Source organism: Leuresthes tenuis, unplaced genomic scaffold (genome assembly GCF_036924035.1).
Source record: "Leuresthes tenuis unplaced genomic scaffold, fLeuTen1.0.hap1 SCAF_7, whole genome shotgun sequence".
NCBI lineage: Eukaryota > Metazoa > Chordata > Actinopteri > Atheriniformes > Atherinopsidae > Leuresthes > Leuresthes tenuis.
In genome coordinates, this window is record NW_027325361.1 from 13,671,855 (window position 1) to 13,697,347 (window position 25,493).

Consider the following 25,493-nt stretch of genomic DNA (forward strand, 5'->3'; position numbering starts at 1 on the left):
TCTGTTTGTGTTCTTAACAGTAATGATAACTTTGTTTGGACAACTTTACGCTTTCTTCGCTCACATTCAGCTGCTTGAGGGGACATTTTATTTTGAGACGCCACATGAAACCACGAAAATCAAAACTCTTCAATATGTGGGTTTTGTTTTTTTATTTGAATACTTTTTATATGAAAATAGTGTCGCAGACTTATCCAACAGTTTTTGCTGTACAACTGACAGGTCGATGGATGAATAATATCTGCCAAAACATTTCCAAATCAGCGGGGAGCATCAAGTCGAACGGAAAGCATGACATCAGTGACGAGGCACCGCTTACCTGTACTAAGGAATGTTGTGTGAACAATGAAATTGCATTTGGTTACGATACTAGACATGGGTTGGAAAGACAGAAAAAAAGCATCACCAACAAAAACGGCTCACGAACTACATCCTCTTCCTGGTTTAAGACTCAGTCTTGCCGGGTGCTTTTCACATAGCTGAAATGACTTGATTCAACACATCTGAGGGTGGTTTGTAGTTCAACAATGAGGGGAAAAGATGATTGAAGAGATTAATATTTCATTTAAACAACAAAAAAAAAAAGTATGTACAAAAAGTGCCAACATTGATGAACCAGTACACTCAGATCAGCTCACATGATGCTACATAAAGAATAAAAGATTTGAGAATAGTCTGCTCAAATAACACAAAGAACAAATCAAAACACGTAATTATGTGTTGTGCGAAGGAAAAGCCTCGTTTTCATGTGTAAAAATGGCACGAGTGTTGAACTCGATCATTCCCAAGCATCTATTCATTCTCCATTCCCCACTTTTGTTTTTATTCGGATGGTAGGACAGTTTGTTACAAGGTTCCAAAAGGTTAAAGAGACAAAAAGGCTTGATTAACAGAAGACAGACTGCCATTCAAAGAGTCTCTGTGGTACCGTAAAAATCTGCAGCATTACGTCACCTCCTCCATTCAAGTGAAACTTTGATATTTCAAACGCAGGATCTGAGGTTCGGTATCTCAAAATGAGCGTCTGTGTGAGCTCGGCTGAAAGCAGAGTAGCTGTAGTGACTCCTACATAGTGCCCGAATGCTCAGTGGTGCTACTCTGTGCTCTTTAAAAACATCGTTACACACGCACAGTCACGACTCTCATGTGCGGAGTCCAGGAGGAATTCAACAAAAACTCCGTTTAGGTTTTTCCACTTACAAAACTGGTTTTTTTTTTCGGTTTTGGATTCTTTAAATGACCATTTTACCTGTGCACTTTCTGGAACTGAATGAATGAAACGATCGTTTCCATCGACTTCAATAATACAAAATTACAAACGACTGCTGATGGTTTTTGCACCTGGAGTTTTTGTTTTTGTCCAGAGTGCCACAGAAGTGGAAGAAGAACCTAAAAATGAACTCAGTGGAATTCCTCTCCAGAATCTCACACAGTAAGATCAGTGCTTCACTACATGTCAGTTTCAGATAGTCCCTTTACAAACATTACTTACATATTTAAATATTTAAACTGAACTGCTTGTATCTTTACGTTTCATACCCCCATTTACAGAAAACTCACCTGCTCTGCTGCCAATCATTTGAACTTCAATGCCCTTTCACTGATGATATGACCCGACACTCAAAGTTACCTGCACTTCCTGCCACACTAAGTCAAATCTGGAGGTGAGACTCAGAACCTGCGACTCTACACCTCATAAAAAAAAAAAAAAAACTTTGACACGAGAGGGGGCAAAGCAGGCCTTGATCACGTGTCTGGTCTTGTGTATCCGGAGTCGGAGTCGGTAAGGGGATCCTTAAGTTTGTTTTTGTCATTTAAAAGGTATGGTGATCGGATAATGTCACCTGTTCAAAGTCCAGCACGAGAGGTTAAAGGTCAGGGAAGCGGCTTGGGTCTTCTTTATAGTCGTTGGGAATTGTAAAAATCGAATCGTCAAACTCATCGTAGCGAAACTCCTGAAACGTCACCGTGGCTGTGATGGTAGGAAAGACGGGGATGTCTGCAGGGAAACAAGAATCCTTTTTAGCCAAAGCACCTGCTGATTTTTCACATTTCTTTCCACAGTCGAACACGTTACCGCGCGGCTTACCGAGTTTGACGGGAAAGCCGGGGGGGAGCTTCATCTGAACAAACTCCCTGAGTTTATTAAAGTGCTTGAAGGGTGCAATCACCTCCAGAACATTCAGTAACCTGGGGGAGAACAAACCCAGCACACGGGCACAGATGACAGACAGGAAACCAGATCAAGAAGAAGAAGAAGAAGAAGCACAAACTTTAACCAATTTTTTTCGCTCCATCTCAAACTAATTTCTCATCACCGCTACACATATGCAGGGAGAAAACTAAGCATACTTTAGATTTTTTTATTTTGAGGGAAGCTCAAAGTGAAGACTCACGATTCAATGCCCAGAGGGAAGTCTTGACTCATGGCTATCGTGGCTTTGAAGTTCTTCTTGCTCTCTTTGCAAACCAGCTCTCTTCCTAGATGAGGTGCTCTGAGGGAAAACCAGCAAGACAAATACAATTTTTTTTTTTAAAAACAGCCCACTCAGGGTGAGTTTACAGCATCTCATTACACAAACCACCATATATTTATTACTACATCTGAGACACGTGAAACACTTTGGCTAAAATTAAATAAAATCTTCTCTCACTTATTGGCCAAATCTACACGTTAAACACGTACTTTCCGTTGTCAGCAGTGATGTACTCTTCCCAGGATATAGTGTTGGGTGAGGGGGGAGTTAAAGATTGCCTTCTTGTTGGCTGAAAAGCAGGGGGAAAAAAGAAAGAAAGAAAGTCAGACCCACACAGGCACAATGAAACCAACATAAAATGATCAAACTCAATGTCATCTAAGACGGAGCTCAAATCATCTGTGTCCGTGATACAGGCAGCTCACGAGTCCATGAGCTCTGGTCACCTGCAGACTTAACAATCAAAGGAAGACCACAGTTAAGGGAGCTTTAATATTCTCATTATCAGTTTTATTGACTTACCGTTACGTTCATATACAAGTGGACACAAAACATACTGAGATTACAGTAGTGCAGACCCGGCTTCCGATGGTGCTCTTTAATGTGCTTTTGAGGATTTTTTTGGTTCTTTTTTCCGAGAGCTAATGTAGGTGAAGTGAACTTGTGTTTTCTGATTATGTAAGAGAAGCCAAGCCAGAAGGGATCAGAACTGTTAAACATATATGGATACACTTTCTGCTTCGATTCAACTGGAGGCAACTCAGCTGATTGGACAGTGCTTCACTTTGCAAACAGATATTGGCTCAAAACAGATTGCAAAGGAACCCCATTATTTTCTTAAGAATGGGTTTCCTTCCATACGACACAGTTTACAAAGCCAGCTAAATACCCACGTCAACACTTTTTCAGACATCTACGCGAGCTGTGGGGAAGTTCTGCATCTTTAAACTTATGTCAAGCTCACCGACAGACGTCAGCACACAGAGCAGGGAGGAAGCAGGGATTTGAATTGATCCTCACACCTGTGTTATGTCACTGCGTCGGCGTGGTCATAACCTCAGAGGGTGAACTCAGAGGGGTGCCTTTGTATGTTGTTGTTTGGGAAGTCAGTCTGCCTTCAAAGCAGTGGCGTACACGGCTCACGCCACTAGAGGGAGTCGCCCACTAAACCATAGCAGCCTCTGGCTTCTCCAGCATCTTCTACACCCTACAATACCCCACTACCCTACATTTCACCTGAAATGGAAATTAGTGGACTTTTCTATTGTCGTTTACTCTGTTTTCCTATATACTTTACCTACAGATGTGGGAGAGCAAAGCCTTGACTCTGCTCCACATATTGTACCTTGACTCTCGACCCACATATTGCACGAATAACATGTTGTTGAGGTCAGAATGAACACGGTCTAGATAATGACGAAGACTGAAATGTACATGTCTCTGTGACGGTCTGTTCAATAAATTCCCCATAAGAGGCTGACATGACGAGTCCGACTACTCTTTTCTCCATAACACAGATTGAGGATATTTTCAAGTTTATGTGTACAAAAACACAACCCTCTACATTCATGGCCTGGAACACAAAACTCAACAGAAACTGATACAGTTAAAAAAATGGTTTTCCAAACACGACAACAATGTGAAATCTCTCCCAAGGTGATTATCAGCACGAAATGCTTCATGAATCAGAAAAGATACAAACCCGAATCCATCGTATAAACTTGCATTATAACAAAGTGGCCTTCAAATGGAAACTCAAGAGAGAATCTGATCAGCAGACCAGCCACAGTGAATCTTCTCACCAGCATAAAAACTCGTAAAAACATGTCATAACTTCTTCCTCATACTGAATCATCCTTCCAGTGGAAAACAGTCTTTGCAAAGACGTCTTGACCGAGTGTTCCTTATCAGTAACAGTTTATTTTAGGATTGGACAACTTGTTCTGGCTGACCCTGAACTGGATCTGGGACGAGTGCCACCCTGTTAATCTTCAATTTGATATTCTCCTAAAATTAACTCATTCTTGCCAAAGCGCAGGTTATAAAAAATTGGTTATTACACCAGTTGACCTCTTTTTTTTTTTTTTGGAAACCACGGTTACGTACGGTAACTGGGGCAGGATAATGTGAACAGTTGTTGCGGATGATGAACCACCTGACTGTGCAAAGACACAGCTGAATGAGGTGAGGGAGAAAAACAAAGAGAATATATCAGCTTTGCTCCGACAGTGCAATAATCACAAAGGTGTTTTTTTTTTCCCCCCTGCGACCTTGTTAAGCGCTCGCACTCCCGCTGTGTACCAGCCCTGGTGTGTTGTTGTGACGAGAACAGAATACACACAAGCTAGCTGGTATGCCAGCCCCCTCCCTACTCATCGTTTCATGGCTCCTGAGGTTTTAGCCCACATCAATAGCATCAAGCCCCGCACACTTGCCTGTGTCCACACACTGATCTGGTCTCCCTCGTTGCTGTAAACACACCTACGTCACACGGTAGTTTTACACTTCCCATGTGCTCAGCTGAGATCAAAGCAGAGCGTCCACTACAACACGGCCTTTTCACTTTAAACACAGGTTGGCAGGAATTCATAATAGTTAGAAAGGCAGTGGAACAGCAGACAACAGAGGACACCGTGATCAGACAAAGCCCAGCACAGACAAAAAGCAAGTGAGCATTTAAAAGGCATCCACTGAGTGTTGAGATGCTTTGTCTTCATTGTGTGACTGGCTTTTTGTTCAGTGGCTTGCAAAGTAAACTCTGGAACATACTGTAGTGATGGGCTGGGTGGTTGGATTGGAAAGGTGTGTAAATAAGGTGCAGCACTGAAGCTGTTACCATTGGGTGGCAGTACTGGTACTGAGACTTAAATCCATGCAAAACAGGTGAGGGAAGGTGGGGGGGGGGCAACATTTCGTTCTGATTTTACATCTGAAACAAATAAGATATCAAAGAAACGTCAGTGGGAATCCAGACAGGAATTTTTCAATAAACCATGCAATGTTTCTTCACAGAATCCATCAGGAAGTCCATGCTGTTTCTACAGGATTGGTCTTTGAACGCATACAGCAGTCAAGTACAGTGGGGTTTATTTTGTCTGAGAGACTCGCGTCCTACCCCAAGGTTCCAGCGGGACAGGACAGTTTCAGGATCGGACTGCTGGTTATGCTGCAGGTGTAAGTCAACAGGATGTTTATCAATAGAGCGCAAGCGTTTCAAATTGCTTTCATTTTCATCTAAAATGTTATTAATAGTGAGTCTCTGTTTAACACTTTTTGACAAAAAAGACCCAAAAATGTCCCTAAAAAGTCAACTTCTTGAGGTGAAATACTGCTACAGCTTCATCAACAGCTGTAAGGCGTGCACCACTTCACTTTAAAACCAAGAAAGCAACATTGATGTTAATATAGGGACCAGATAAAGATATGAATTCATTCTTATTAACATTAAGAATTACATAGGGCTTTATTGTCTGAGAACCAAGAATTAAAGATGTTAATCCTTTTATGATAGTTGAGAGAAAGGAATAAAATGATAAATCATATCTTTGATCAACTTAAAACAAGACAAAATGTTAAAAAACTACAATTGAATTATTCAAAGTAGTCCGAAAACCTTAAATCTACATCGATGATGCAGGACACTCCCTTTGAGTGCAAGCTGTATGGCATCAATCGGCACTGTTGGACAAAGTAAGTGTTAATGCTAGCCTTACTCACCCTGATCTTCTGCCATCTTATCTAAATACAGTTTCAGCACACAAAGCTATAATGAGATGCTGGTAATGAAAAGGTACAAGGTGACCTCTAAACCTAACTGTCACCGCAATGCAATTAATGTCGGGAGGGGCTCTGCAGGAACACACACTGGTTTGAAGTGAAGCTTTAAAAGTGGTTCCTCGAACTTCGAGGTCACCTTTTTGTCACGACATCACCCTGTCAGAACGGTAATGACAGTGAGGCGGGGTTATGCAACTCACTTCGTAGTTCTGCTCGATGAGGTTCCCTCCTTTGCTCAGACTCTCCATGATGGCTTTGTTCCGCAAGATGTCCTCCTCACTCAAATGCTCTCGTCTCTTCCTGGATTCCAGCACCAGGCCGTTCACAGAGTAGAAATCTGCCAGGAAGTTTCCCACGCGCTCCTGGAGTTGAAAAAAAACAAAACAAAAACAACCAAGTCAACCGAGTGTATCACCAATTTCCTTTCTAAGAACATGTGAAACAGACAAAAGATTGAGAACACAGAATTAAATACTTCCACATCTCATTCACTACCCTGTCTTTGTCCTTATTAACCACAAGCCTATCATCTGTGGTTTCTTCCTGGAGTTATCACTGCCGTGCCTCTGATTTATTTGCAGTCTTTCCTGCCTGCTTTGGCAGATATAACAGGAAATAAGAGTACTTGTGTAGTTCCTTCACAACATTCATGTTCTAACTAACTATTCTAACATGCCTGACTCTTTCCAAACACTGGCCACATTGTTTATTTTCCAAAAAAATGAGGGAACTGAAACCGAACACAAAAAAAAGACTAGAGCAATAAATACAGTATCTGATAAAGCCCAGATGTATTTCTAAGTTTTTCTTACTCCTCTGGAATATTTACTTTAACAGTAAGACTACATGTATCAATATCTTTCAGAGTGAGTGTCATCGCATACATCCCCAAAAACATGCCGCCACATGGTCATCAATATCATGGTGCTGCTTCACATGATATCATGTGTACTGTGTTTCTCAAAGCTGAGCTGGTGGGAATACCGTTTTGTCCTCTCTGAACAGCCAACCAGTCTGTGCCCTGGAAAAGGTGATGGACTTGGTGGAGAGTGTGGCGGAGTAAACGTCGCTGCTCATCAGAATGTCCACTTCCTCTTCAGTCTCCATTTCCGACTCCTGTAAATACAGGACAGAGGCGTCAGCAAAGGCAAGGGTGGTCGTTATATCGTGTTTCATCATAGCGTGCCCCTTCATCCAGAAGTGGAACGCTAACGCAACCCTAACGCAAGCTGCTAAAATACACACAGCGCAAATGCAAGCACAAGAAAGTCAACATTAAAGTCCAGACTGAACATTAAAGCTGATTTCAGATAACTAAGCCTGTATAGAACATGTGCGTGTTTGGAAACTTTATTTAGCAACAGCACCAGTGATTTTACTATTAGCATTTTGGCTAACTAGCTTGAAAGCCATATCTCATTCATCTTAATGAAGGTAGGAAAGAAACTGAAGGAAACATGTTTCTTATCCCTTTAGTCTGTTACAGCTTCTTCGTAAAAATGTTCTCTCCCACATAGGACACAGCTCCCAAACCTCCTAAAACATCTTCCTACTTGTCTACACAGAACACATTTCCATAACGCCTCTGTAATTGTGTCGTACCCCACTTCAACCCAAAAATGAGCAGCTGCATCCAATTCCATCATTTCTGATCAATCAGTTAGCGAGTCAGAGCAGACGAGGCCTTTCAGAAAGGGCCTTAAAAAGACAGACACTAAAACAGAGCGTTTCAGACATGCAGTGAAAGGCTGTTCAGCAGCAAAAAAAAAAGAAGAAAAAGCACCTTTTTAAAAGGTCTTTTATTGGATCGCATCATTTATTAATGTCAGATGTAAAATACATGGCAAGTTTAGGGGCCACAAGGATCTAACGCACCTCGTGATGTATCCGCTGGTAGACTTTCTGTTCGTTGTCCAGCACAACAAAAGACTCAGAGGGAACGGCGTTGCCGTTGAAGATGAAACTGAGGTCTCCACGCTGACATTTCATATCTGTAAAGTCGATCAGGGTTGTATCCAATCTGCAAACACAAAGTGTGAAAACATGAGATGAAGACAAAAATAAGATGGCAAAAACAAAAAAAAGCTTTTGCAAGAGAAGACGGTGAATAAATTGGAGAATGACAACGGAACAAAACTTCACACATAGGCCAGTAACAAGCACAGTTTCAAACCGGTAAACAGCAGGAAACTGCTGGATGCCACACGTTTACTCCGAAGGTTCAGAGACAGTGTGTGCATGCTAATCACCGCCGTAAAATACCAAAAACAAATGTCAAGATTCTTTTCTTGTGTGTCAGAGTGGCTTGTCCTTAAATGGAGCATGACAGCAAGAGAATAACAGATCTGCGTGTGAAGAATATGTGCTACGGGTACGTATGACAAGCCCGACATGCTGCAGCAGCGGTATGCAAATTAACTTACAGTGACAGTTTCTACTTTCACCCTCACAGTCTCTCTCCCTCTACCACCCTAAAACTCCAGAATAATGAGAAGGCATGCTGAATACTAAATTAGACAGCCAGCCAGGAGCAGTTTCAGGCTATAATGAGATGCTCCACATCAAGGTTACCTCATACAGGAGAGGCACACAGACAAACAAACTCCAACTCGTGATTCAAATGTATTTAGTGGATTGATACCTAAACGTGGAATTATCTGTGTATGTGCTGGATAAAGGAAACAACTTTAATCCACGTGTTACTGTATGCGTACAAACCACAGCTGTACAAGCTATACTTCAAAGCTGTTAAATGCTGCTTAGCTTTCGCCTTTTTGCCCACAAGACAATGAAGCGCAGCAGCCCGGACTGCCACTGAGGATCCACTGTTGTGACTGTGTGTCGGCTCGTGTCAGCGTTTGACAGATTCCGGCTGACACTCTTGGTACGTGAGCTAATGGGCACAGCAGGCTCGACGGTTGCTACTCAACCACGAGGCTCCGATTAGGACGAGAAGCTCGGTGCTCAGAGGAACTGCCATTCAGTTTCCTCTAGTTCACAAAACTTAGCTGAAGAGCGGAAATGGGAAGTGGAAAGAATGGAGAAAGAAGAGGGGTTGCTGTGTGTAGCATAACATGACAAAAGAGTGACAAAGTGCATAATTAAATCGCTTTCTTACCATTTAATTACCATTTATTGTAATTACAAACAGTGTTACTCTTTTTTACCTTGACACAACAACACTAAATATGTTTCTGCTTTTAGACAGCTTCAGAAGTGCCTTTCATCATCGATTACCGTCAGAATCTGAATTCAGTGGAAAAGGTTTGTTGACAGGACTTGCCTGATGTTGAGGCCTTGCTTGTAGATTTTACACGCATCTGATGGTAGGATTCTGGACAGCAAAGGCACTGCGACATGGAAAGATACAGTGAGAATGTAAAACATCTGAGAAGGGTCTAAATTTAGAAAGCTCACTAAAAATTAGGACCAATATCCAGTGCAAAGCCTCAGAAGCAGATAACCCTGGAGACTAGAGTTCCTTGCACTTCCTTGCTTTAACATTCAAATCTAAAGCTGTATATTCCTTTAAATGTGGAAAATCGAAATGCTCAGTACCACATATACTCTAAGCAGGGGGTCTTAAAGGGCAACTGGCCAGAAATGTATTGGCTGTGAGCATGGATCAGTGAGACTTTTCATATAAACCGTTATTGTCTCTCAGGGAATGCTGTTCATATAAAGTTAAGATTGACAGACTGTCACCTTTACTTTTAAATCATCTTGATTTACAAATATACCGTTAAGTTACATTTCATCACTATTATGTGTGCATTTTCTAATCCTTCCCTTTGTCAATGATTCACAGAGTACACAGAAGTCAGTCCTGACTCTCGCTTTGGGGTCATTTCTCTGCAGACTAAGCAAATGCTGATACACCAATTCGACTGGATGCATTTTGTCTGTGACCACACATTATGCTCCAACCGTATTATGTATGAGGTGCTGCATTATGAAATTTTAACAAATGAACATGCAGTGAGAAACAACTGTGCCTCTCAGATTAACACATATTCATTGCACTCTAGAACGTCGAACGTCTCTGTTGGAGTGTCAGTTCATGTCCAGCAGGAGGAGTAATGTTCAGTGTGTGGCTCCTGGTCACTCTATGTCCCTCATGACACAGAGTGACACTCTCACTCTCACTCTCACTCTCACTGCAGGCAAACACTGCCTGAATCCATCACCTTTTCCTGTCTGAGACACACTTCTGTTGTCAAACATCTTAACTGACTACATGTGGCTATTTTACGAGGTGTTTGAGAACCTGCTATGTCCTTTGGAAAGCTTACTGCTGTAAGATTGCAGGCGGTGTCATTTGACTCACCCCAACTCTGGAAGTCCCAGTGAAGCTCCAAGTAAAAGTCTCCAAGCTGTGAACGAAAAGTCAACTGTAAGTAAACTGACATGGGTGAAATAGTAGATGTGGTACAAATCATCATTAAAATGCTGTATGCTTAAAGGATGAGCCTCCCTTCATGTTATGTAATTAAATCCCATGAAAAGCAAAACCAGCCTTTAGATATATATACCGTGCACATAAATTAGTTAGCAGGATATATTCATTGCGTGTTTTAGACTTCTAATGAGATTTAGATGTAAAAAGACTATTCGATCCATTAAGAACGAATGCAACAGGTTTGTGTTCTCTCCCTCTCAGAGCTGGAACAGCTGACTGACATAACTCAATACACCCTCTGATTCATGCAAGCCTGGGATGTAAAGGTCACATCCCCACCACCGGCGATCTCAATCATTCTGTCACAGATGGTTTTAAGCTGACAGACAGTCATTAACTTCTTGATCTTAATCATCTCGGAGAGAAGATGACAGAAACATTTACTGTGCCTAATCACCCAGGAGATGAGCTCATCATGTTCATAAAGCAGAGGCTTTGCGGCATCTTTCAGTTAATACAAACATTAAACTGGTCGTAGGAAGACCAAATAGAGTTAGGTAAGGTGTTATGACACTGAGTCCTTGAGAGTTTGTCTGTTTTGGTATTAAATTTGCTTATTGGATTCCTTTCAGGCTCTTTTATGGGGGTGGCAGTACTGCAGTGCTGACCCGGAGGCTCACATTTTCATACGATTATGCCTACAGGTAACCACCGTCGCTTCATGTTTAGTAACAAAAAACATACAGAAATATTACTCATGCAGTAGCACGGAGGTTTATAAACCCTTAAATGAATATGTGTACGCAGTATGCGTGTAAATATGATATTAGGCAAACAGAAGGCCAAACAGAGCCTCATGGATCTCTCAGACTCTGCAGGATGTCTTCCAGCAGTCGTCTGTGTGTGTGTGTGTGTGTGTGTGTGTGTGTGTGTGTGTGTGTGTGTGTGTGTGTGTGTGTGTGTGTGTGTGTGTGTGTGTGTGTGTGCAGAAACGATGTCATACCACACAGAAGCGCTGTAAGGCTTCAATTAGCCTTAATGCCTTTGACTCTGACGAGTTGATAATGCATGTGCAGGAGCCCCTCCAGGCTTTGTCTTATTCTAATGACAATATTTAGTGAACAAAAAGTTTAACTGAGGCCTGGGAGGGACGGTTATGTCTACGGGCAAAAGACTCAAAGTTATAGTTAAGTCTTCCTGACTGAGCACTTAACGGCTCTTAACCTGTGTGTGCGCATTATTCTGCATACAGCTGAGAGACATTGAAAAGACGTGTTCAGTAAAGAAGGACTGAGGAAACATTTGTCATGTCCCACTTGGAAAATAGGGGGACAGAAACAGGATGAAGATAACATTAAAAAAAAACAATGTGTGGCTTGAGAAAGCAGAAAACTGGGGAGAAAAAAGATTTTATGACCAAAAACAGCAGGTGCATAAGATGACAGGAGAAGTGCTACAACATACCTCTTTGAGGGCTTTCAATAGTTTGGGCCTCTTGTCCTCTACGCTCTCCCTGGACTGCTGCTTCAGCTTCCTCAGCAGCGCTGTGACTGAGAGAAAACAAGAAGCTTCAGCACCGACGTAGCACCCTGACTCAAGAGCCTTCTCCTGAGAGAAAATTGTTCAAAAGTATACTCAATGACATGCGATTTCCCCCCAAAACAGCTGTTAACTTTTTGAATAACTCTTTCTCTCCTGGCTGCGATTGACACTTAACTGTTCTCCAATTAGGAGATTTTAGCACTGGAGTGGAAAAACTCGTAGCTGATTCAGCAGATAACTGTTCCTCTCCACATTGTTGTGCACTATCCTTCAAACATCTAGACAGCTGAAATGTGACTAAAACATCATGAAGACCGTTTTTCAAGGTGGCCACGATTGAGGTTGCATTCATGAAACAAAAAATGCTAAAGTCATCCCTATTTTCTTAACCGTTTGTCTATGCAAATGCTGCTGAAAAGTGCTGCAGGCACACAGTTTGCAGTAACAAAGGGTTTTGACTGAGAGATGTGCCAACTTCCTGAAGCCAGATGGGACGCGTCGCATCGTTCTGACCAATCCTGCCGCATCGCTTGGAGATCAAAATGTTCCAGGAAGTTCAAAGTGAACGAGGCAGATAGGAGGTTGCCTTTTAATGAGGCTTGCCTTTAACCTCCTTAATGACGGGAGGGAAAAGCATGCTCACAGGAGACTTAACCATGACCAGTCACATTAACAAGCATTCACAGTTCTTGCTTCTTTATGCTAAAGAGAGAACTCGAGAAAAAAAAAAAAAAAACTGGATTCACATCCAACCACAAAGCATATATTTTAATGTTATTTGCTACTCAGAAGGGAGCGGGGGCGTCGGGTGCTCATGACATAATGGTGGTGCTTTGATGAAGCCTGGAGTGGAATAACTGACAAAATGGCTTTGCCAATTATAAAGTTATGGAAGCAGTTTTAAAAGGCACATTTGTTTGGCCTGTCCTATATTTTAATGAGACGAAAGTCAACAGACTATATAAGGTATTATCACCCGGCTGTGCCCTTAGCTCTTCTATATCCTTGTGGTAGGTGATAATATACAAGCTTGTTCATACTGTTTTACTGGTGCTCCCCATGCAGCACCACAGAGGGGGTAAAACTTGGCCAGAATGAGAGCACAGACATGCAAACAAACTAATTCACATGACGACACACGCGCCAACAGAAACAGACACAACCACAGGATGAGGGTATCTTTGTGGCCCTGCTGCCTAACGAATGTGGACAGGCTCTAGATGGGGAGCCTCCTGATCCTCATCGCCTCTCAGCATGACAAGAAAAGGGTACAATCTCGCCATCTGGCCACGGACCACCCAGCCAACACACACTCAGTGGGGTTACATGAGGGACTGAGTAATGGCTAAATTACAATAAGACTGAGTTCTTCAGTTCATGTAGACACCTTAATCTGACCAAAAAAAACCCGATCAGATCGGGTTACTCGCGATCGGATCGGATTAACTCGATCCAAATGTACACCGAACGCGCATGTAGACGGCAGTGGATCGCACTTTCCTGGCTTTAATCAGGCGACTGATCTCAGTAGTTTCACCTTCACGTGTTTATGAATAGAGACAGGGTCAAGATCATTTGTGTGTCAGTCACCACAAAGTGCTACTATTCAACAATTAATCATGGGATCCAGCTAATACCAACACAGGTACACTTTACCATCTGACTAATAACTAGAAAGAATAAGAACTTATCCAAGCTGTAGCATGCAACATTCACTCTGTTCAGAAATGATAAATCTGTTAATTATTTTGGCCAACATTACACATAAGCAGTGTTTCACAATAAGGATCCCTTCACATTGCCATGAAACATTATGAAAATGACTCTCTACAGGCTTGGAACGGACTACAAAACTTTGTTGTTCATCATTTTAATGGTCTGTAAATGTTGAAGTATTTTGTATAAAAATGAGTAATTTAGCAGCCACTTTTATCCAAAGCAACTTACAATAGGAAGGAACGGCATTCAAGCTTCAGAGCAGCAGGAAACCCTGGCTTACGGTAAATGTTTTTAAATCGTTTCAGTGACAAAGTAAAAGTGTAGCAGATACAGAGGTGCAAAGTGCAGGTTGGGCATGCGAAGGTGTTAAAGGTGGTAAAAGTAAAAGGTGTTCTCAGAGGAGATCAAGCCTCGAGAGATTCTTTAGAGAGGTAAATAAATTATTAATCAGCAGATAATTGTCAATGATAATCCATAAATAGGACAATCAAATTCAAGTAACCGGGGGCTCACACCAAAAGCGTTGTGAGCGACCACAGCCGCTCACGACGCTCACAACCCGCCGCTTGTACTTCTTCTGCCGCCGGAAGCGGCCAGAGAAGCCGGAAGCAGTCAAAGGGGCGGGGCTTATATGTATAGCAACTAGAATATATATATATAATAATCCATCCATACATCGGTTCCCTCTTTCACCATGGATCGTACTCTTCAGCCTTCTTTGTGTTTCTTTGTGTTTGCGCTCTGCCGTTTTCTGCCTTTTTCCACCTTTTTTCCGCCTTCGGAATCCAGATCGGCCCTAATTGGCTGTCGTCGCGTCACTGCTCATTTGCATAAAGTTGAGCCTTTCTCAACTCTTGAAGCTCACGACGCTCACAACGCTCATGAAGCTCACGAAGCTCACAACGCGCCGCTCACAACGCCGGCCGCTCATCGACGCCAGCTTACATTGAAAATGAATGGCAGCTGGCCGCTCACGACGCTTTTGGTGTGAGCCCCCGGTAAGGATCAAAGCCTGATTTTGTCCCTGCATTTTCAGGAACATTTCCACAAACACAAACCGATGCTCAGCTTTGTTACACGGTTGAGCCGAGCTATGGTTACAGCTCAACTGTGACATTTCGCTGGACCGTCGTCCTTGTCCCAGTATAGATGCAGGGGAGGGAATTCGAGTTATTGGCCCAAAATATGTCCGGTGCCATAATGCTGTGGACTGTGTACAAAAAGTTCAAGACATACTGCCAGTCCTAACCTTGTCCGTTAAGGAGGATCGCTGCACAGGAGTTGTCTTGAAGTTACTTGAATGGGGTTTTAGTTAGACAACTGGATTTTATTTGAGCAGAGCGACGATCTGGAAATGTTTAAAGCAGCTCTAAGTTGACACAGTTTTAAAGGGCTGATCTAAAATCACAATGTCTGGCGAGTTAAACCATGTGACAAAAGATTCACAATTCGTCTGGATTAACAAACGCTTGCACTTTACCGTTTTAAGATGGAACTCTGGAGCATGTACAGTTGTGCTTGAACCTGAAATCCATCATTTGGGTGTGTCAGTCGTACAAACAAAATAATTCAGTTTATGTAGTGTCAAGTAGAAACTCAAGTATCCCTCTAGGAACATGTTAAACATGTCGGGTAGACATGCATCGTAAAGGAGCTGGGACCAGCCAAACTTCTCATAAACTCAGACCGTTTCAACCAAATCTTTTCAGCAGATGATTCTGCTCTCGTCTGGTCGTTTATTCTCACCACAGAGACCTTAATTGTCTGACTACCACATGGAAAAGCAGCTCCCCATCCAATAACAATAACAGAGACGGCCTTTAAACCAGCCCCCGAAGCTGACAACACAGCAGCGTGGGTAAAAGGCAAATGAGGACAGAAATAGATATATCTGAGCAAAGCACATGACAGCATCTATTCCTGAGACGCATTTTGCCTCCGAAACAAAACTCGGGTGACAAATGCATCCAGTCCCAACAAATATGGGTTGAGAGCAATGCAAATTAATCTAACAGTGCAAATGAAACAGCAGATGCAATGACTAATGGGAAGTAAGTGAAATACAGACTCCTCCCATGTAGAGAAGAATAACCTCAGCACTATCCAGGCTGGGATATGTCTCTGACTGTAAAACAAACAAAAGCTCCTACTGTAGATCTCCACTTCCGTTAGCAAGCCCAGACAGATGCTGAGTCAGCTCTCGCTGAATTACTGTGACGCAGAGCTGTGTCAGGCCAACGCTGTGAAGGACTCAACATTTATTGCGCTGAATAGAGCAAATAGTCAGTGATTACATACTTAAGCGCCTCTCTTGTTTAGTGTCGCCGTGATGTAAAGGTTGAGTTTTGCATCTGAAGGGTCAAGTGTGTTTGCTTTATAATGTGCAGAATCAGCCATTTGTGGCTAAGCTATCACAAGGGCGGCCTTGCCATGTACTTTGGAGTGACATGAAAGATCCAGAGAGGGCAAAGATTAAACGACGACAGCTTTTCTCAGCGGCTGAGTGTTTGCTTTAGTGCAACAGAGACTGAGGTCTCTTGCCAGCTGAATCTGGGGATCAACAGACTGACCTAGTATAGCACCTGTCTGCTGAACTCAGATCCAAGAGGCACAAGTAAAGCTCGCTTGAATTTCTCCTTTTTCCTGAGTGCGCTCTTTAGAGATCTTTGGGTTGTTTTTTTTTTTGTTTGCTTATGTTTCAAAGCCTGCTTATCCTCTCAGAATGTGTTTTAAACAAAAAAAAAAAAAAAAACACACCAGATACCAGGCACATGGGGCTTTCAAAGGATATAATAAAGAACTTTTCTGAGCCCTTCACACAAAACACACAACTAACATGTAGCTGTATGGTAGCCTTTATAAGTGGCCAGTCAATGGTAATCTTAAGTGTCACCACAGAGTTCATTAGAGAATTCAGTCAATACAGAGGCAAGTCAAGTGGTATTAGACACTTATTAGAGGAAGCAGTCAATGGAGGCACTTTAAGCTGCTTTCCTTTATGATTGCTCAATGCTTGTGCCAAGTCACCACACTAATCAGCCCAAACCTTTCCATTCGGAAAACCTGTTTAAGACCGTCAGTGTTGCTCAATTAAACAAAAGAAAAAAAGGAAAAGCTTAATGAACCTAGAAAAGCAGTTTTCATAGCATTTATGTTTAGTCCTTTTGTTGAGCCTGTACTAACACTGCTCCTTATTTTCATTGTCAGGGATGGCCACAGGCGCAGATTCAACACACACAGCAGAAATGAGCCGAGGTTTAGTTATTCCTCCACAAAATAACCAACTTTATTTGGTCAGGAAGACTTGGACACAGAAAGGGATAAGATCTGTGTTTATATAGACTGTTTTCTGCCAAGATATTGGAAAATTAAGGTTTACGTCATGGGCTTCAAGTTGAATTTGTCAGATGCAGCTATAAAAGTTTTCCAGAGCAAGACGGCAGCTGATATATCTATATATAAAACTGGGTCTTAATCCATTTATAGCCAATCGTGAGAAAAATGAATGAATAAATAAATAAATAACACAACTGGCTTCCCTGAGGAGTTTGTTGTTTTCTAACAAGGTGGCCAATAATTGCTGAAATAAAAGCAAATAATCTAAACATTTCAAATTCTAGGGGAAAAATATGGGCTTGAACACAATCGACCCCTGAGTGAGAGAAATATCTAATGAATTGCTTCTCTTCAGAGCATAAAAGCCAGAGGGCCTTGAGGAATGTCAAAGAAACAAAAGAGGCAGGCCAGCGTTGTGGTCCTCCCAGGAGGCAGCAGTGGAGAGGAAAGTGCAGAGCCACTGGTTGTCAAACTGAACCCCCGCTGAAGCCACAGTGGTGTTAGTAAATGAGCTGGTAGAATGACATCATGGCACTATGTGGTAGCTGTGAGGTTTCAAAGCTCTGTTTCTGTTTGATACTGCCTGTGTTGATATATTCTTTACTGTTTGTACACAAAGATGCAAAAAGACAGACCTCTGGAGCATGTGCAGAGCACCTATGACCAAATGATCTTCTACATGCATTTTAAAAGCGTGGTGTCAGTCAGATCAGTGTCACCCTGTGATAGATACTCACTCATCTGTCGGTCTCCGTAGCTAATGGCCTCCGCTAAGGGGCTCCATCCCTGAGCGTTCTTCACCTTCACAGGCGCATTGTGGGCCAGCAGCAAATGAGCGCACTCTGCAGGAAAGACATTCAGAAAGTTGCATGAAGACAGAACAACAAGCAAACCAATACATGTTTATCAAAGATCACACACAAGGTGTTCTCACAGTGAAGGACTGTCTCACAAATTACTCCAAGATACAACAAACAGATGGACAGAGAAAAAAAAAAAAGTGTGATATTTTGCAAAAGTAATCTCCAATTTAAAACAAATGGACAGTTTAGTCACGACTGACTGAGACAGACATCCACATTTCTTATGAAACCCTTCTCAGCATCTTCGACGTTGCCATGGTTTCCCACATTTTAACCAGTTTTGCGTTCAAATCTGTCTCCCACAGAGAAGATGAGATCTGTAGCAAATCAACAGCTTAACTTGTTCCACCCTGCCTGTTCCTGCATGCTGTAAGCAGATGCTCTTGATGCAAACTTATCTGACCTATTTGAGGGGTACCGTTATACAGATGCTGGCTGTACATCATGGCATAAACACCTTTACCACATCTGACACAACCAAGAGACATATTCTGTAGTAAGAAATCAGCAATTAAATATATATATCCTGGTTTGAAAGGGACAGATTGTGTGTAGGATTTAGATGACAACTGACCCATTAGCCAGTGAGCCATGTGGGACCTTCAGGCGCAGAAACCACAACATTCTCCTTTTTTTTTTTGTAAATTACTATAAAATGACTACAGATGCTCAGGAATAAAGAGTCAAACGTCACAAAGACACACCCCCTAATACTCTGTAGAGTCAACCTAAAAGCTGTGCTTGAATTCCAAAAACTGGAAGACAGCCAAAGCGTCTCTTCCCTTTCCTGTGGAGAGATCTGCACTGAGTGCAGCACAAAAAATGCCTCAACTCTCCAGGCAGCTTGTCCACAAACTAACAGCCAGCCAGAAATTAAGCCCGTTGTTTCCGGCTCAGCCATCAATTTTGTTGTGACATCATTCATTAAAACACTGGCAACCGTACAGCTCTGTCTCAGCACCGGGGCGGGAGCAACACAACACAAGGCAAAGCCTCAGTGTAGACAGCCTGCTACTGAGAGGATATGCAGTGTTCTTGGCTGATGGGGTTGTAACTTATCCCACAGTTATTCAACCAGACTTTTCAGTGACCATTTAGGTTGGCAAGAAGCCCCACACAGATGCTTACAATACAGCTCAGCTTTCATTTAAAAGCTTTTCAGTTAACCCTATGAGTCACGTTCAAACCTATTTCTGTGCTCCTGTTCAGACTCGTTCCTCATAAATGTTATGAATAAACCAGTTTCAACCTGAAACAAGAACTTCTGCCTTTTGATTGTACCATGTTGTCACAATACCACATCAACCACCTACATACTCGACATGTTTTATTAACGAGGAAGAGGCCAGGGTCTCATGCATTCTTAATAAAAGAGAAGAACACGTTCTGAAGCTTCTCCTAATTAAACGTATGCACAACAGTAAAGGGCATCGCTATCCCAAGGATTAATATACAGAAATGTGGTGGCAGCAGCCAGAACAACTATGCACCTTCCTTTTGAAGAGCAACACCACTGCTGTAATGTATGGCTGCCTTCAAGATGGAGGCGTTGAAATGGGAGTCAAAATGTACAAAGATGGCCATGGGAATTCATCATGGGGAATGCCCCTGGGAATGCTGAGGAGTCTCAAATTTATAGAAATAATCAGTTTTAATTCAGAAATATAGAGACTATATGTGAATGCATCACAAACAACTAAATGTCAGCAAACCGAATGGCAAACCTGTGTTGTGTTGATGCAACAGCCGCCTTGTGATTGGGCAGGGGGATGGTAACAGCTGGTAAAAGAGGCTGATCGAGAGGAAACGCAGGCGAACAAATGCACTCTAGCTTTCTGATATAAGCCTCACATTCCCTTAGTCCTTTGACCTCTACATCACTCTGCTAAATCTGATGATTGTGTAACAACAACAACAACAACAACATTTAGCTGATATACAGAAACACAGGAAGAGCAGCCAGGCGCTTTTGTCCTGAGTTGATCACCTGCTGGCTTCCAGTCTTGACTTGAGGCATTTTGAATAGTTTGACTTTATGGATTGAAATGATTATGTCACGGCAACCACAAAGAACATTTCTTTTCCAGTTATTTTCTTTTTCTTTGGTGCTAAATGCCTTTTGGAACAACAGCTGCTAGCACCTGCCGTTTATGGTTGGAATCAAGTCGATTTTTGATACATTTACTTAGCCTGTGCAGCTCTGTGGCAACTATGGCACAAGGAGACAATACAGGCTTCTGTACAACTTTAATGTGAGAGAACATTAAGTCAATAGATACATGCATGCATGCATCTGCTTTGACTAGCAACACAATAACAATTTAAAAGGTCTTTTTAAATTTGAACATTTAGGCAAACAATTTGTTGTACCTAATCAATCCCAGGTACTGAGACTAGAGCACCTCAATGAAGTAAGCTGTAGCTAAGTTAGACTTGGCTCTAACCTTTAGGCTCAAGCATCTATCCAGCAGACAAAAAGCACAAGGTAACAGAATACTATGACAACACTCTTGACTTTTCGCCATTAATTAACATAATTAGAGCTGGACAAACTCTTACATAGTGGTCACTATTTGAGCTGTACTTTATCAGGGAGAAAAACATCTGCCCGATTACATTTACCTTAAGCCTTCAAGTTATTAGCCACAGTTTGTAGTCCAATTTAGTCCGGTTAAAGCACTGACGAGGAAAGTCTCCCTGTGGGTTGCTTGGATGACTGCATGTGCTGCGGCTGTATGGAGGTCCTGCTACATTCATACACAACTCTCCCTCGCTGAATAAGGAATAAGGGAGCAGGATGGATAAATAAAGCACCAATCTAAATGATCCATTGCCACATTTGTGCACCGACTGCAGATGAGGCTCTTGGCAGCCAAATTAAAAGAACAATAAGCAACATCACCCCCCAAATTCGGATCAAACCCGAGTAGATTTTTTAAAATATCTTCACTCAGCGACCCAATCAAGCTTGCAGGAGAACACGGCAGGGGGCCGATTTCATGCAGAAACCACCTTACACCTCAGAAAAGGACATCAGCTGTCTGTGCTGCAATATGCTCAACCTTGGCTGTTCCAACACAAGATTCTCATCCACTACTCCATTAGATTCTCCACCGTTCAGGTTTTTCAGACCACCAATATGCATATGAGTAACTGTCATTGCTGGACTTATCGACATATCAACCCCATGCACACATAAAGCCTTAAACAAAGAGAGCCTTGTTCTCTGCATCCCAGCAGGACAGCCACACCCCGACAGTGATCTCATACTGTAGACTTCAGCCTGTCTCGCCCTGAGCATCCCAAGAGGACCAGGCAACTCAGGCAACCTCATTAGCACAATCAATTCCAATGGCGTTCAGTCCACCACAACACTTTGTCACTCCGCTCGCTGAATTATCAATAGGCAGTGGCAGGGGCCTCGTGCCACTGACAGGAATTGACCTTTGTGAATGTGAAATCAATCGAAACCAGTGCTCCAATGGCAGCCACTAAACAAATGGGTCTGTGCACAACAAGGAACTAGCAAGCTTGAAAAAAAAAAAAAAAAGGGAATTAATTTTTCAAAAGCATGTTCTGACGTCTCCCTGCGATATCAAATGTACGCATCGAAACACAAAGAGGCACTGCTTTAATGTTTTATGAGCATGCCTTCGGTCCAGCCGGCGCAATCCAGCTGAAAACATGGCAACCATGAGTTCTACAAAGCTTTTAGACACGATGACATATCAAACACAAACCCAAAAGTCAACGTTAAGCTAAGACTTCAATCAATAAGCACAAAAAAACAGAGTTGCAGGATGTGCCAAACACATCGTGTTTCTGTTGTCTTCTTTTCTACAAGTGTTTCAACTTGCCACTTTGAAACAGAAGTCGAGAAAGAAGACAATATTATTCAATATTAACCTCCTGTACTAGCTTTGAATTACTAGTCTTTGGGCAAGCAGAGTAACGTGAGTCAGAACAAGAGACTTGAGCTGTAATAAAATCCATGCAGTCATCATTTTTCTGTCGTCACTGATTGATCTGTTACTTTGTATGAATCATTAATTGGAGAAAAGCACGACACAGGGTAGAAAGAAGAGGAAAATTTTGACCAGGAGAAAGTCGATGTACAACACGTCTTTATTCATGCATGAGCATTTTTCCTTCTGGGATTTGTGTGGTGATCTGTAACAAACGTCGGCGCTTCAGCCGACTTAAAACAGACAGAAAAAAGAACTGAAACACACACAAACAAGTGGAAACACAGACAAGTCATACACGCCCACGGAGACTGACAGTCAGATGGGGAGAATAATGCCACGTGGCAGTGACTATTTTAAAACTGCTCACCTTTGTTTCCCATCATGACGGCGAGATGCAATGGTGTGTTTCCTGAAAAAGGGAGAAATCAGAATTTTTATACTGGATTTTGAAAAATAACAGAAAAGAGACCAGAGACTGTGACAAGCACTTTGCCCTTTGGATTGTCACAGTTAGGGTGGATTAGACATTTAAACTGGGAGGCAGAATCCATCAAAGTGCAAATGATGTGGTAAGGTATGCCTATTGTGAGTTCTCCTGTCATGACAGCCCGTGTCACTTGCTCGCCAACAACTGCAACAAACAAAGAAAATCTAAATTTAACAGACAGTGACGTGACTTGTTAACAGACACAATGCTAACACGGCATGGTGAGAGTGACACACTGGAAACACACCCGGGGAAAATATTCTTTATGAGGTGTGGAAGTGTGAAGACTGGAATGTCCGTTCCAGGATGCGAAATGTGCCTCATAAGCAGTTAGAGAATCCTTTCAGTGGAATCCAAACTGCCCATTCAGCTCCTTCAGGCCTCCTGTCAAGGAGAGACGTGGACAAATATCTACGGCAAGAAATGCCTGCACAGAAGAAGCCTTCACATGGATGAAAATACAAGCCGGGGTTCAGCTACATCCCACAGGATGATATCATATCTCGAAAAGCAACACATGAGCACAGGTTTTCTTCTCAGGCAGAGATGCTATACGTCAACTCGACATGCAAACTGTAAACCAACTACTTAGTGACAACGTAAGGGTCAGTTCACCAGAATCAAATATAAATTTTCATCTACAAATGGTCGAATCTTGCTATGCAGACAGTTTCTGTTAAATCTGCTCAAATTACAAGATGGCATCCCTTTGGAATTTTGCTGCCAATTGGAGTCAGTAGAGGCAAAAAGGAAATCAGTGTGTCAGAATCAGAGCTATTCAATAATAAAAAAAAAAAAGAACAAAAAAACATGGGTGAATGATTAGTCCTTTAATGAATATGCTGGTTGTTAAATTTGACATTAAAACTCATTAAAAGGTGAATGAGGCACAACTGCTTCTCAAGGGGGAAGCTTAAAATCACGGTACTTATTTAGAGCTTTTCTTGCCTATTTGACCATTCAAAGCACTACAAGCCACATTCACACACACTCATACAGTGTTGCAGGCTATTCACACACCCATGGATACATCAGACGCGTTTCAGTGTCTTGCCAACCATAACTAAAGGGAAAACAATCAACTAAATATAACTAATTAATAGACTAATAATGGCTCAACACTGATAGTCAACATAATGGAATCAAACCAACTAATTTCAGTGAGATGCTTGAGTAATACGGGGATCCTTCCAAGAAGCCACAGAATATGACAAGGTGGGAAAGTCTCCGACATGTACAGGCTCAGGTTCCACAACAACACCCTGTCTGACACATGGATTACGCCATGTGAGGCTTGTGAAGACGGACCACATTCCAAGTGGAGCACAAGTACTGGCCGACTTCTGTCTTCGAGAGTGAGCCAGAACACAAGCAATCCTGTTGCTCTGTCAGTCCAGGAGGGGTTTATTTGGAAATTGTGGCGTTATCGGAGCAGACTTTGCCCTGCAGAAGAGCTGCTATCAGTTTCCCCAAAGTTTCACACACAATGCCTAAATTCATCATTCATGAGCTGGAGACCATCTAGTCACCCAGTGACTGTTCAACACGATTCATACAGATAGATTTTTTTTTTTTTGTCACCATCATTGATTACTTGTCCATGTCACTCCTGTAGTCTGAAGGGCTGCTGTTGCCTCTCATACAAAACCTCTCACACACACTTTTTTTCCAATTATGCTTATTCTGAATTAAACTATCACTTAGTTTAGACATCAGTTTTCCAGGCCTTGCTGTCAGAAGCCTCGCCTACATCCAATACTGATGGAGACTGATGGCCTATAAGCTAAAACTAAGCTTCACTGGACCTTGAAATTACAGAACCTCACGTTTCCTCGTGGGTCGTGCCTTCTTCGTAATAAGCAGCTGGTAAACTCACCGTGGATGTCTTTCTGAGCGATATTTTGGGTCCGTATGAGCGAAGAAAGGCGACGGACATCTCCTTTAAACACACATTCGTGCACCGGGAAGTCCTGCCCTGTTCGGATGATGGGGTTTTTGTTGTTGTCGTCGATGACATCGGATGTTGACAGTGTGTTGCTGTTAGCGTTAATCTGCGACTGTTGGTTCGGCTGTTGCTGTTGAGTGGATGGCGACTTGATTAACTTGTGATTGCTGAATATTTTACTCGCCCTGCTCTTGTTGCTCCCCTTGGAAGCTGTGAAAGTCCCAGTTGCAGCCTCTTCGTCCGGCTCCAATAGGTCCTCGTCCTTGCTCGGCCTTTGGTCCTTACACAGGGAGCGAATCTTCTCTCCGGTCATTTTCTAAACGGTTGACGCTGACGGAGCAGAGGGTGTCGTCGCTGACGATGTCCCTCCAGGCGAACTGATGCGATTCGCCAGTTGGAGGTCTTCACGCAAATACTGGAAATTGCACAACATTTAAGTGAACAATTAATTATCCACCCGACATGTAAAAAAAACGTTTGTTCAAAGATGGAGAAGTAGCAGCTTCCGTTCACCGGTTTATAATCAAAACAAACTGTCCGCTGCGCTCCGACTGCCCTAAACAGTCGTTGCTGTACTACACTAGCGGCTCCAGTTCACAAGTACGAAAGATTCGGCGGCTGTCTTCCGCCTCAGAGTATCGCGATAGTTTAAGAAAGGTCACCAACGGTCACTAACTGAAAATTGCCGCTACTGCATGTCAAAAATTAAAGTCTCAGTGGTGTAAAATAATAAAGTACACTTACTCGCGCTGGATTTTAGTGCATATTCATCCAACTAAAAAAATTAAAAATAAAATGTTGTACTTTTAATTGATTGCGTTTATTCCACCACTGGCAAGCTGTTAAAAACACCTCACCCAACAGCTTTGCTTCTACTAAAAACTGAAATTCAAACACACATGTTTTTGTATCAGACTATATACGCCCCTCTTCTTTAAATAAGCATAAGAATTTGGACATTTCTTTTTTTCCCCCTAATT

At 42.3% G+C, this 25,493-nt stretch overlaps 1 protein-coding gene across 2 annotated transcripts; it reads right to left on the reverse strand.

Annotated features, from left to right (window-relative positions):
• Nucleotides 1-135: 135 nt before the first annotated feature.
• Nucleotides 136-25,131, reverse strand: LOC140311833 (ankyrin repeat domain-containing protein 13C-A). 2 transcript variants are annotated; one of them, XM_072389386.1, is made up of 13 exons: nucleotides 24,445-25,131; nucleotides 22,449-22,490; nucleotides 17,988-18,092; nucleotides 12,118-12,203; nucleotides 10,582-10,627; nucleotides 9,538-9,604; nucleotides 8,130-8,274; nucleotides 7,239-7,370; nucleotides 6,455-6,616; nucleotides 2,687-2,766; nucleotides 2,397-2,495; nucleotides 2,090-2,190; nucleotides 136-1,999 (listed from the first exon to the last, which is right to left on the reverse strand). In XM_072389386.1, the coding sequence occupies exons 1-13, from the start codon at nucleotides 24,824-24,826 to the stop codon at nucleotides 1,869-1,871; spliced, it is 1,578 nt and encodes a 525-aa protein (XP_072245487.1). In that variant the 5' UTR covers nucleotides 24,827-25,131; the 3' UTR covers nucleotides 136-1,868. The 2 variants fall into 2 exon arrangements, with proteins under 2 accessions (XP_072245487.1, XP_072245488.1); XM_072389387.1 differs by lacking the exon at nucleotides 22,449-22,490.
• Between the last annotated feature and the right edge of the window lie 362 nt (nucleotides 25,132-25,493).